At 44.5% G+C, this 13,703-nt stretch overlaps 1 protein-coding gene across 1 annotated transcript in view; it reads left to right on the plus strand.

Annotated features, from left to right (window-relative positions):
* Nucleotides 1-13,703, plus strand: part of LOC146834616 (atrial natriuretic peptide receptor 1-like) — a 961,499-nt gene that overhangs the window by 386,473 nt on the left and 561,323 nt on the right. The window contains exon 13 of the mRNA XM_085602083.1: nucleotides 2,426-2,547. Within this exon, the coding sequence (XP_085458209.1) occupies nucleotides 2,426-2,547 (122 nt within the window). The remainder of the gene's footprint in view (nucleotides 1-2,425; nucleotides 2,548-13,703) is intronic.

Genomic DNA, 13,703 nt, shown 5'->3' on the forward strand with positions numbered 1-13,703 from the left:
TCTCCTAAAGTGGCGCCATTTGTCCTTTACTCCAAACCACTACTTCTTTTTCTCACATTAAAATCATTATAAGTTCACACATATGCAGACACTTGGTGTTTAAATACTGCAGTTAAGATAAAGATACAAGGTGTGACAGAACAGGCCAGTACATATAAATATGACCAGTCTTGCTGCTACCTCCCACTACTATGAAAAAAATTGAAAATCCGGCTAGGAAGCCCACCCCGTACATTCAAATGGTCCTGGCATATAAAGTGCTTTTACTTCATAATTTGACGTAACTATCGGAACTCCATTCCAATCACTTTGAATAAAATCCCAGTATTAAAATCCAACCCATGCCTTCCCACAACAGATGGACCTAGCATGAAAAAGGCATGTGCTATATAGTTCAGATTGACAATATCCTGCTCCGTCGCAGATATACGAAAAACAGTGTGAAAATATGCCTGCAACCTTTTTGCTGTTCTGTGAGTGCTCCATTCCATCACATTAACTAAAAAATAGACACATTGTTCAAATTAGCCAGCAGTTTGCTCAGGGGCTGGCTTATCGCTGGCTTGGTTCCTTAACGTTCTTCTTCTAGCCTGGTGTCGGTCAATCCCGGGGTACTTTCTAGGCAACCCTTGTGTTCTTTAAAGGTTCATTCCAAGTGCTGTTCTGAGTGGCTCATTAGACTGTACAAAAGCTTGAGGGCAGGGCGCAGGCTCAAGCACAAGTCAGGCACACGTGAAGCTAACTTTTTCTAACCAGTTGGGTATGTTACTACACAGTGATTACTTGGGATCCCTGATCCTGATCTCGGTCATTGGATCAGAGCATTCCTCAACTTCACTGGGCTCTAGTGGCATTTAGTGGCCTTGGAGTTTTGTGGCCTTTAATTCCTCCCTCCTCTCTCCTCTCTTCACACCACGTGTGCGCTCTTGGCAAGTTTTCTAACTTAAAATGTGGAATCTTATATTTTAGCGCTATATCTTTTATCCTTACAGCGTGCTAGTGCTATTGCCCCTGTGAGACACTCTACTAGTGCCCAGAGCCACTTGTCGCTTTCCACTTGCCGCCTGGTGAACTTTGGGGAGTCTAGGGGGGCGAGAGCACACCCCTGGCCACAAGCCGCACCCACACCTAGTCAGGCCCCCTCTGTTACCAAGGGGCCCAACTTAATTCTGAGGCTCTATTGCCTCTGCTGCCCCTCTGCCGCTTCCTACTGCTGGGCTGCTCCACACACCTTTGTCCCTTCAACCCTTGTGTGCGGCCCCTAGAGTTACAGTCTACAATTTTGCCTCTCCGTATCACTAAGTGTTCCGGTCCCCCACTTGTGGCCCTTTCCTCAATTGGGCAGGCAGGAGGATTGCTGTGGTCGGCAGGGCTTTGGGGTGGCATGAAAGCAAGAGGAGGAGAGGCAGTGGTTTTACTGGGATTTTACAGTGATACTACAGAGCTCAAACGCTACAGCAGCGTGCTCCCTTCTCCTCACCTCCTCAACTTCACTGACTTCCATCTCACACCGATCACACTCCTAACAAGAATAAGCGAGGGGTAGTGAGAGGGTGGAAAACAACATACATGAGTGACAGGTAGCAAGTACAAACTGTTATGAAGTATGGAGGCAAAGAGTCTAAACTTCTCATGATATGTTGCAAGGCAAATTCTGTGTGCCATGAAATGTATTAAGTACTGCTCTGCCACCAGTAACCCAGACGTGACCCACAATCAGACAAGAGTAACTGAAATTTCTGGTGATTAGTGGTCTAGTATACCAGAACTCTACAGTTTCCACTGACCCATCTTCCACAGTCTTCAAACCCAGGGCACTTTATGCCTGATTGTTTGTTCTTAGCTTGAATGCTGACACATATGTGACACTACAGTCCACAATTCCTATTTTTTGGCAGCTCTCCACTCAGTACCCCGTAGCACAAATATGTGGGTACCATTTTTTATTTATAAACATCAGTCAAAATTTAGTAGATCATCTAAATCTTTCAATATCTGTGTCACTCATATAGATTGCCAATACCATTTCACTATAACTCGATGTTGCTGCAATTATAACAAAAGCATTTGTTTGTATTATTTTGCTCATTTTAAAATCATCCCAGTTCAGAAACAGGAAATGCCCTTATATTCTCATTCTCTAACATTCAAGGACATCCTTTTAAAAAAAGAATATTTATTATACAAATGAAAAACAGAATACATAGAAATGTGCAGATAAGGTTTGCAAATTCAATAATCAGCTCAAAAACAGAGGCACAGTAATTACAAAATAATCCTGAGATCAGTAGCTTGATTGATACTGTAAATCAGAAATCATTTTAAGTATGTAAACAAAACATCTGCTTTGGAACTTTATATACTGCTCTTTATTAATGATTATACAAAATGTAAAAGTATAACTATTTATAACTTGCTTTTCAAGATTGTCTTTTGCAACTGACATAGCACGTGGAATGGCATACCTACACCAACACAAGATAGTTCATGGACGATTGATGTCCAGAAACTGTGTCATTGATGATCGATGGGTGTGTAAAATATCAGGTAAATATATGTCAACACATAGCATGTTTTCATGTGAGTAATGAAAAGAATGCAATTGAAATTGAAATCATTCTTCCTTTTCTTTCTTTAGGGATGTAAAATTGTATTAGAATGTTCCATTAATGTGTTCTAAATGCTGTTCACAGCAAGTATTGAAAGTCAATAGTTACATATCTCAAAGGATTCTGCAAATGTATTAATCATGACTGTGGGTTGGAGTTTAATTATTTCGCATTGACATGAATACTGGATCCAGTTAAACACATTGGCCCTCATTATGATGTCAGTCGGACTGCAACCGACATCTAGTGCTGCGATCTGACTGCCGCATCATGATGCGCAGCGTTTCGGAGGCAGCGTCCTGAGGGACTGACCAATGATTCCGTTCGGAAAGTAATTCCCTACAATGGGGCGGTGCCTGCTTTGACACCTCCATTGGGATTACAATGTCTCTGTTAGGCAGCCATTCTATTGCGGTCCAACCTCCAGAGAAAGGCTTTCGGAAACAGATTTTGGGGTCCCCTTAGCAGGGGCCCCGTTCCCCTCTGCCTCAGCAATGAGACCTGGGGGGCACCTTTGATGCCCTCCAAACAACCATGTGCTGCCTGGCACAGGGTACATGGATGTTTGTATACAATCCCTTTTACCATTGCGGCTTGTGCTGCGGCTCTTTTCCGACCACCAGCACATGTGGCAATGATAAAGGGCTCTTTTTAGAAAGCCGCGCTGGCGGTTGCATCCTAATACAGTGGATGGGACCTCCGACTCCTTGTTGGACGGTCCCATTACTGCAACTACGTCGGTCAGACGCTCGACCGACCAGCATCGTAATTAGGGCCATTGTTTTAATTGTAGGTCTGGCTGGTTGGCAGTTGGCCATATTTCAAATAATTAACACACCAGTTGTTTGCCTTGTAGTGTCCCACCAAAATGATTAAAAACTTTTCCTCCAGTGAAAATACAGCTTTTTGATGCAGTCTTTGAGGCCCCCATTGTTTCCTCACCGCCACACTTTTTGGTGATCCCACCATGAAAACTGTGGCAGTGAGGGAGCTAGTAATTTGCTTGGTGCAGCCGCAGTGGCACCGTCAGCATGTTACCAGCCTCACACCACTGCAAGACTGCCAGGGCTCATGGATCCCTGTCGTGTAGTTCCTATATATCCTATACAGGATCTGCGTGTTTGGATAACATAAACTGTGGGTTTGGTGGCAGACTGGTTCCGAGCACCCTCACCGGATACGTTAGCCTGTTTGCAATAGCTAGCTCACAGTGCCACTAGAATCTCCTCTTATCGGGGAGAGAACAGTTTCTGGCAACCTCAGAACATGACAACCCTGATCCCTCAGGATCATGGAAACAATATACTACTTTTTGCTCAGTCTCTCACGCTCACTTAGTTTTGTCTCAGAGATACACAGAATAAACAGTCTGGGCGTTTCAATAAGGATTTATTGAACAGTTGTTATTTTCGTGTAAAATGGATGCACTGTAACAACCATCAGATAGTAGCATAGATATATGGCTAGCAGTACTACGAAAGTAAAGGGATGGTACAGTTTTACCAATTTGTAGTAATCATAAATATATACAAGTACATAAAACACATGATAAGAAAGTGCGTACTCCTACGATGCCTCCCTAACTAGATATACCTAAATGTACCTAGCATCTATGTTGGTGTTATGCCAAGAATCCCTCTAAGGTCTAGTCAACCCCATGACCTGAGAAAGGAGAGAATATGGGACCCCGTCCTGGTCTCGAGTTGGACACCCCGCGAGAGATGTTAGACCACTGCTAGCTGGAGCGTCTGCATTCAGGAACCTCAGCGTCTCTGGTCAGTGTGTCAGCCGGGAAGTCACGGTCTCCTCTGTCTGTGTAAGCAAGACATGATGTATATATACCCACAGGTCTCCCCAGGGATCCTCCCTTGCTGTGTTACTGTGTCAGCCTAAAGGATGACGTTGGGCCTGAACTTTAACATAGATATTATACAGGAGATGTTCATCCTGCTGTGAGTCCTGCTGTGCTTCCAAGAAGCTTCATGCATAATGTATGAGTATCGGACCAGGGAAAAACCCGCATTCTGAATGCAGTGTTGTATCTAGGTGAAAGGTCAGTGCCTAAGAACCGTTATGCATGTAATGTAGGTAAGAATATAGGTGAAAGGTTGTGATGTTTACCTATGCCTATATAAGGTACCTAAATGAAATATAACAGTTCTGTGGCGGTCTGACCGCCATAGTCGGAATACGGCTGGTGGAACGCCAGTCTGGTGGTCCACCGACCACAACCACGACTATGGCGGTCCAATGGACTGCCGTAGTCGCAATAAGGCCCTTAAAAACTGTATACTTGCCTGCAATATTTGATCCTTTGTATTTTTGTATATGATATTTTAACAATGATATTTAGGTCAGATGATATTTTTGAATCAATATTTTGGTGAAATACCCCTGTGGTAAAGGGCTATGAGCAGTTTGTGCATGCACAGTTTCTCATGGGTGTGCATGAATTTAGAGGCTGTAAGAGGGACTTGTTATCCAACTCAGCTTGGCATCTGCACACAAGTAGCGATGTTACAAATGGGACCCAGATAAATTGGTTGTGCCCTTGAATAGTCTTCATAATTCAACTGGGAATCCAAAAATAAATGTTCTATTTTGTTTTGGCAGAAATGTAACATCTGTTTTTGCAGTTTCGGATGGTGTCTAATGTAACTCTTGGTTTACATAAAGTAGGAAGATCATTTACAAAACTTTTCCTATCAGTGTCTGAGTCAGGAGCTCATATGTTATATGAGTTTGGTCATACATTGATGTAATTGGGAATATTTTCCTGCGGGAGTCTTTATGGAATTCATGGTTAAAGCTGTTCTGCTGGACCAATTAAATACACTGGTGACCAGCTGGCAGGTCATAGCTCTTCCTGGAACAAAAAGCCCATTTGTGAAAATTAGTCTTCTGGCAGAAGGAGGATGGGGCAGGAAGTTGATTTGCTGTACCTTCTTGTAAAGGCCTGTCAGGGTATTCCCAAATGGGACTAGGGGGACACAAGCTGACCACAGGGGGGTATTTTGAAAGTTGGATGGGGGACACTAGAACTTGGCAAGTGAAGTTTGACTTACAGAAAGATATATGTCCCAGTTTTCCTTCAATCCACCATCTTAGTTCTTCCCAGAGTCCTGTGCAAGGGACTTGTCATCCACTGGGCTGATCCCCAGTAGTCCCAATTACAGATGAAATGATGATGCAGCATTACTGGATTGAGTTGTAGACTCTCTGTTCTGAAACTGTCTTCCACTATTTAAAAATCCTGTACTGAGAAGAGCAGTTGAGACTTAGAACAACAGAAAGAATGCAGTGGACAAGCACAATCCTTGTCTGGAGTGTGGATGACGCACTCCACAATTGTACTCTTGGGGCTTTTAATAAAATCGGTCTTCAGAGACTCGTGGCACTACTTCCCACTTGCCTCTTAGCGCTCTTCACAATGGGCTTGCTGGAGATTATGGAGAAAGTTAGGCTCCAAGGACTTCTGTGAACTAGTTCTGTTTGTTGGTACTCTATGAGTGGGTACAACAGACTCATGCTAAACACAAAGGTGCTCTTCAAGAGGCTGTAGGCCTAGGTGCTTGTGGGGTGAAACAGGGAGAGTGATCTGAATGGAGCACTGTGGGGTGCAAATACCAAGAACACCCCAGATGAGGAGCCTACCTGGGCTGGACAAGAGGTCAGGCGTTGAGCTCCCTGAAATTGTTGGGGTCACACTCATTAGATTTCCTAACTTTCAAAAGGAAGCTATAATTTAGGAGAAAAAGAAAACTAGCAGGTATTTATTTCTTTTCCCTCTGATTTATGCTGATGTAATGGAATTTAGGCTACCAGAGCTAATCCCATCAGTCGGTTGAACATGCGGATCCCTGAATTGTACCCTAAAATCAGTACACATACACAAGTGTTGGTATTTTACAATTAACTAATATTTATTATGTTCTATTATCCTACAAATAATGGAAGAATTATTGCCATAATTCTTAGCAACTTAATGAAAAAATGAATACCTGGGGAACCCTAAATACAGCACAACACATTGCCCGACATATCCTTAATCAAATAGTCTAACCCCTATTTATGTTACACTTTGCTTGTTGGACTTGGCCCTTTTTGGCTAAAAGTTCCCTAAACTTTTTTGCCTTCCCCTAGACCTTTTTTCTGACATGGTGTTGCCAACTTTGATGCTTTGGGCACTTTGCCACTGCTGATAAGTGTCAAAGTGCCAGTGCTCCCTGTGTAAAGTGTAATGGTAATTGGTTGCCCATGATTGGTATGTTTGCCTTACAAGTAAAGTCCCTAAGTAAAGGTCATTATGTGTGCAAGGGCTAGTAATGCAAATGCTAATAGTGTGCCTGCAGCACTAATTGTGCTACCCACACAAGTAGCCCTAAACAGAGAACACAGGCCTGCCACTGCAGTGCCTGCATGCAGTTTGTTAAACTGCCATGTTGTCTTGACATGTGCACCCACTTGCCAGGCCTTATCCTTCCCTTTCTATGCACACCAGACACCCCTATGGTAGGTCCAAGGTACCCCCCCCCTGGGCAGGGTGCAGTGTATGTGAAAGGTAGGACATGTACTGAGGTGTGTACCATGTCCTAACAGCAAAATACTCTCCATTTCGTTTTTCACTGTTGAAAGGCCATCTTGCCCATAGGACAGAATGGAGAGGCTGTTTAATGTGTTTCCAGCCTATCCTCCCATAGGCTTAACCCCTTCGATGCTGCGCAGATTCCGCCGCTGTGCTGACGGAATCTTGCGCGGGCGTGGTCATGACGGAATGGTTCCGTCATGAGCACAGCTCAACCGTGGGTCATGACGGAACCATTCCGTCATGAGCACCGAAGGGGTTAAGATGGAGAGGTGAAGTTTAGTGTGCCTGAATTCACAATTTGATAACACATCTTTCTGTGAAGGTGGTTTTTGCATTGTGTGTTTAGAAACCACTCTTTAAGAAGTGGCTGGGTTTTTGTGTTCTATCATTTCTGTGTGTCTCTGCCTGGTTGTGGATTGACTGTCTGGATTTGAATGTGATAGGCTCTAGGGAATGTCTTGACCCAGGGGAGGAGGTGAGACAGCAACAGGCTGACCTGCATCTGGAGTGTAGGGGGGAGGAGTAGCCCCTGGAGGTGAAGAGGCCTGGGCTGCTGCCATAAAACAATGTCTCCATCTCCTGCTGAGTGATTGAGGATCCCGACCCCCACTATCAAAGAAAGAAGGTGTCACTGGCAGGGAGACACCCAGAACTGGTTTGGACAGGGGTCAGTGCCCCATGAACACAAAGACTTCAAAGACATTTAGGGGTATAACTATGAGAGCTGAAACCCCTGGACTTTGGAATGGAACTGTTCAAGACTGTAAAGGATTGAAACTACTTCGTGGTCAAGAGGAACTTCTGCGAAGGAAGAAACAGCTGAAGAGACTGAAGGAAAGGACTGACCCTTGCTGTGTGTTCTGGGACTGGCCTGCAGTTTGCTGATTTAACCAAGGAGAGGCTAAAGGGACTTTGCTGTGTGTTGTGTCCCCCTGCTTGAAAGGACTTTGCTATGTGCTGGGTCCTGAGGTAACTTATCCCCAAGGGCCGGGGGGGGGGGCTGGCTTCCTGTTGTGGAAACTCAGGAACACAAATGTTTCCAGGTGTGTCTCAGCGACGCTGTGTGCGTGTACTTTTTGCAGCCTGACACCCTTGTAAGAATTGCCCTGTGATCGTGGGCACCTGGAGTCCAATTGAGTCTCAGCGACGCTGTGTGCGTGTGCTTTGTGCAGCCTGAGACCTTCGTGAGGATTACCCTGTGATCGTGTGCACCCGGAACGCAAGTGTGTCGCAGCGATGCCGGGTGCGTGTGCTTCGTGCAGCCTGAGACCTTCGTGAGAATTGCCCTGTGACCGTGCACACACGGAGCTCAAGTGAGTCTCAGCGACGCTGTGTGCGTGTACCCTGTTGCAGCCTGAGACCGTCGTCATTGCCATCGGCCCGGACCGGCATCGCCAGAGGAGCTGTGCTGCCAGCCGGAGCCTGCTGTTGCCAAGGAAGAACCCCGAACCATCTCCGTCGGGGTCGGCGCCCGAGTTCCAGTGCCCAAAATCAACGAAGTTGCATCGGAGGCCCAAGTCGCGAGGACAGGAGAGGATAGTGAGGTTGCACCCCCCCCAGGTAATGCTCAGCAAGCGTGCGTGTGTCGCCGCCTGGGGCGAGGTGAGGGCTCCGAGAGAAACGCTCTTGGTTTTTCCCATTCTCGCAGCGCGAGCCTCTGCTCAAGCTTGTATCGAGGCCCGTACTTGCCGAGGAGTGGTAGTACCGGGGCCGGAGAGTGGAGCTGCACTTGTTTTCCACCATACCCGTGTTGGGGGCATATTTTGGCAGTAGCTGACCATGAGTCAGTAAGAGTGGCATAGAGACCGTCCAGAGCACAGTGATCGGTGCCAGAGTACATTATTGTTGGCATTACGAACTGCCTGACTGTTGCATTACGCATTGCATTATTTTTGCATTACAAACTGCCTGATTGTTGCATTACGCATTGCATTATTTTTGCATTACAAACTGCCTGATTGTTTCATTACGCATTGCATTATTTTTGCATTACAAACTGCCTGATTGTTGCATTACGCATTGCATTATTTTTGCATTACAAACTGCCTGATTGTTGCATTACGCATTGCATTATTTTGACATTACGAACTGCCTGATTGTTGCATAACGAGCTGCATTATTTTTACATTACGAATTGCCTGATTCTTGCATTACGAACTGCATAGCATGGCATTAGGACTGCATTGGATCATCTAGAATTGCTCATTAATACTGCAAGAACCTACAAGAGCTTGCTGGCCTAATAACCGTCCAGGTGAAATATTACAAATACGCATATGTTAGATTTTTGTCATGTGGTCTCATCGTATATCTTTTTTTATAAACATATAATTATTTTTTATGAAACTCGTGTGGAGTCCATTTGTGGTGTCATCATTGGGTTACTGGTTGCAAATACTTTACACATTTGCCTTGGTGATAAGCCTAGCTGTTTGTGCCAAGCTACTGAGGGGGTGAGCTGGGGCTATCTGAGAAGGTGTCCTTCCTTTCCCTAACTTAGAAGCAAGGGTACCTATTTGGCCTAAGGTACCTACCTCAGCCAACTAGAGGCCCCAGTTCTAACATTGCTGATATAAAAAATGCTTAAAATTCGAATATCTATTTTGAATCATGCATAGCTCAGACATACTTTTTACGTCTCGCCTACGCAGCGCGCATGTGCTGCGTAGTAGGGGACCTTTTGGAATCTATCAGCATTTTGGCCAAAAACGTGCACGTTTTGCATTGCTTTGTAGTGCAACGCATCCACGTTTGGCGTTTCCCTTCCGGGAGCGAGCTTTGGCGACATCTGTTTGTAATTATCTTGCAAACAGATGGTGACCCTGCTCGCTCCCGCAAGGGAAACGCTGTGTGTGTCTGGGATGGAGGCCGTGTCCGTAGCCTTTCAATTTAATGCCACGCCGCACACTACCTGAGAGGAGGCGCTCATGTTGAAAAATCTGCCTGCCTTTTAAATTGCGTGCTCTTCGGAATGATGGACGTCCCGCCCACCGTGTGCAACAGACCATCAATTCAATAGGAATCAGCAATAAAAGATGAAGACAATAATAGTCACTCTGCAGCTCGCCATTTGTGAAAAAGTTAAACATGTTTCTATGCAATTTGTCGCTATCTACAAAGAAACCATGTGTAGCATAGACATTGTATTAGTATTACAACGTCTACTTATAACGGTTTATTTAATGTACATGGTAAATAACTCTACAAGACATACAAACATTTCTATTCAAATTTTGTGCGATTTAGACTCGTTTCGTTGTTTTGGACGGACCAGTTGCCCAGTAATTAACGGTTCACCTTTGCGCTACAAGATGGCTGCCGCGTTTGATGCTGCCTCTGTGATTGTAGGTCGGCAATGGTGTTTCCGCACGACCCGCCCTCCTGTCTCTATTGTGTTTACAGTAGTGCCAGTGGAATCCCTCCGCCTGCCTGTGGGAGGCGGCCTCCTGCCTGGTCTCATTGTGATGGTGGCAGCAGCGGGAGGAACAGCAGCATAAAACATGCACACCAGGCAGCTCTGCCAGAAACCTCTGTGCTGGTTTCTAGGACTGTGTTCAGTTTAAACTCTTTCACTGTGATGGTTTTACTCTAAAGTTGTTACTATCATTTTCCCCTGCATTTACTTACACCTCACAATTTAATGTCTTAATTGACTTTTGCACTGGAGAATCATAATGTTTCTTTGAAAACATCAACTTTTCATCCTGACCCCCGCGCATCGCACCCCAGTGGACTCTTGGACCCGTAGATCTCTGATGTTCGTAAACACACTGGATTTTTGCATTTGGAAAGAATGCCCCAATCCCCCTGGTGCTCCTCTGCCCAAAAAATGGAATGTCTAAACATGAAGCCAAAACTTCAGGATAAACACATAAGGTCTCAAAAGCGAGACCTATTGGCTATGCCAATGCTTGTTAGACTTGAAGAACGAGACCCGTCTATCAGCATCCATTTGGAAACTGACACATCTGCCTTGTCCCACCCCATTTACTGTTATCCTTTGTGTCTTTTTCATAAATGGTAGTCAATGGTACAATGGGAGTTTACTCATGTTCAAATCCTGTATTTTTTACACTGCACTGCAAAAAATGTTTTTTTTTCAGATTGCCGGAAGCATTCGGAAGCTGCTGCTGTTTCAGTTCTCTAGTTCCTCTGATAAAGAACCATGCAAGGTCATTTATACATGTAGATCAGTTCCCCCACTAGTGTAAAATACAAACTGCTACAGGCAGCGCAGAAAGGCCTTCTCTGGTTTATTCAAGTGAAGTACAGAACAAGCATTTGCAATGCAATCGGTCTCGCCTTCGGGACCTTATAAGTATTTAGCCATGGAGCACATTTTCCTGGGTGCTGCCACATCTACTGTTCTTCAACGTGGAAGCGTTGATACTAATAGCACTGCTTTGAGAAGTACTTGTCATGAAACCATTATGGTCATTTGTGTGTGAGTGGTTGCTAAATATATACCATAGCACCTGAGATACCACTAATTGTACTTTCAATATTGCAATTTTTCTTTTTTCTGCTGCATAATTTACTCAACCCTGCTGCATAAAGCTTTGTAAACAGCCAGTCGAAACAATCCATTTATTAAAATTCACAGAAATAGAAGGGGCTAAAGGTTTTTTGATGAGATAAAACTCACTTTTTTATTATTGTTTAAAGTATTTCCTAAAGTGATGATTGAGATGTGCAACCATTTGGTAACACTGCCTGATTTGCCTGAGAACACTAAAAGATGGCACAACATGTTAGAGGCTCAGAAAGTCAATTTGCTAAGTCAATTTAAGAGGCAGGTTCCACTCACTGAAACGGTCCGGTCTGGGGCTTCACATGAAGCGTGACTTTGGCGGCGTTATCGTTAGAAACCATGTTGTTAATTTATAATAATCATAGGACGATATGTACAATAGAAGTGGTGGAGCGTGTCGTTAGCCTCCTGGGCTTAACGACACGCTCTGCCACGTCGGAAACACAAGGCTGCACCATATTTACAAGAATGTGGTGCAGCCTTGCGTTTCCCCCTGCGATGGCGCTGAGTTTAACAACTTAGCGCCAACGCAGGCACACTTGCATCAGAGTGCAAGGGTGTCTGTGTGCAGGGGAGGATTGATTATGTGTAAGAAGGTGTCCTTTCCTGCACATAAACAATCCTAAAATGCCGTTTTGTAACTTTCATGTGTGCTGCATCATGCAGCACACATGAAAGTTACAAAATGGGGTTTTTTTTTTAAAAGGTTTGTTTCTGTACAGGGAGACCTTCCTGTACATAAACAAACCATGGCATTTTCTTTTTTCCATGTGCTCTGCACAAGGCAGCACACATGGAAAAAGCAAAAACTAGGAGAAATAATGCATTTTTCCTCGTTTCGCCAACTTTAGACCAGGGTTTTCCTGGTCTTAATTTTGGTGCTGCCTCCTGTGTGCGCCACCCTTGTACATAGCGGGCAGCGTCAAATACAATGGGTGTTGCGGTGGCTCGTCCACCACAACACCCAAAGCACGCCCCTTTCACGCTTAACATAGCGTGACAGGGTTCCTTATGTACAAGGCAGCGTTAAGCCACGTTAAGTGGCTTAACACTGCCATGTACATAAGGCAAGGCCCCTATCGCTACGGAAATGTCCCAAAAAGTGACATTCCTGTGGTGATAGGGGCTTGTAGATATGCCCCATAGTGTTGTATATAGATGCGTAGTGCTGTGATTGACAAGCCACTAAAATGTCAGTAGAAGCTCCTAGGAAGGAGCAGAACGTGGTTTATGTTTAAAGTATAGGAGAGACCTGGTTTGATTGAGGTTGCATGCACAGGGTCGTGTTAACAGAAATTATAGTAAAAATTAATTAAACAAGTGATCAGGTTGCCAAAAATTGTCACAGAGGGAAATATGGCATTTCGCAAGATAAACATTTTTGGCAAATGACATTTTTCAGTATAGTGGTACCAGAGCGCGTTCCGAGTTCCACTGCATATATTTTCATGAGAACGTGAACAGCTCTGCTGTAGTGGCAAAAGTGTAAATGAAAAAGCAAGTGAGCGTGTTCCCGAGTTGCACTTCATAAAAAAATAAAGTAATTCTGTTGGAGTTAAAGAGTCTCGTTAATAAGGTGTAAGTATTTTCGTTGAAACTAAAAATGCTTGAGGATTTTTAACCAATTAAAGGAGGTGAAGATAAAATAAAGTAACAGAATAGTAAGTCATTACGTGAAAAATGTACATGAAATTACATTAAGAGATGCGGTTTGGAGGAGAGCAAGTTGAAGAAAGAAGGGGGGAGTCTTTTGTGTGTAAATCAACACAGCCCTGTAGTGGTTACACCGTGGCATGTTTGGAATTACTGATGACAAACTAATAAACACCATTTATCGGTGTTTGTAGCCTTTGAGAATGGAACGAGTGATTAGTGTTTATCCCTCTCGAGTTGGCTTCTATCACTTCCTACACAGTGCTCCTAGCAGCAGGCAGTGCCGGACTGGCAGTAGCGGGTACTGGGCGTTTCCCCGGTG

Source organism: Triturus cristatus, chromosome 4_2 (assembly GCF_964204655.1).
Source record: "Triturus cristatus chromosome 4_2, aTriCri1.1, whole genome shotgun sequence".
Lineage (NCBI taxonomy): Eukaryota > Metazoa > Chordata > Amphibia > Caudata > Salamandridae > Triturus > Triturus cristatus.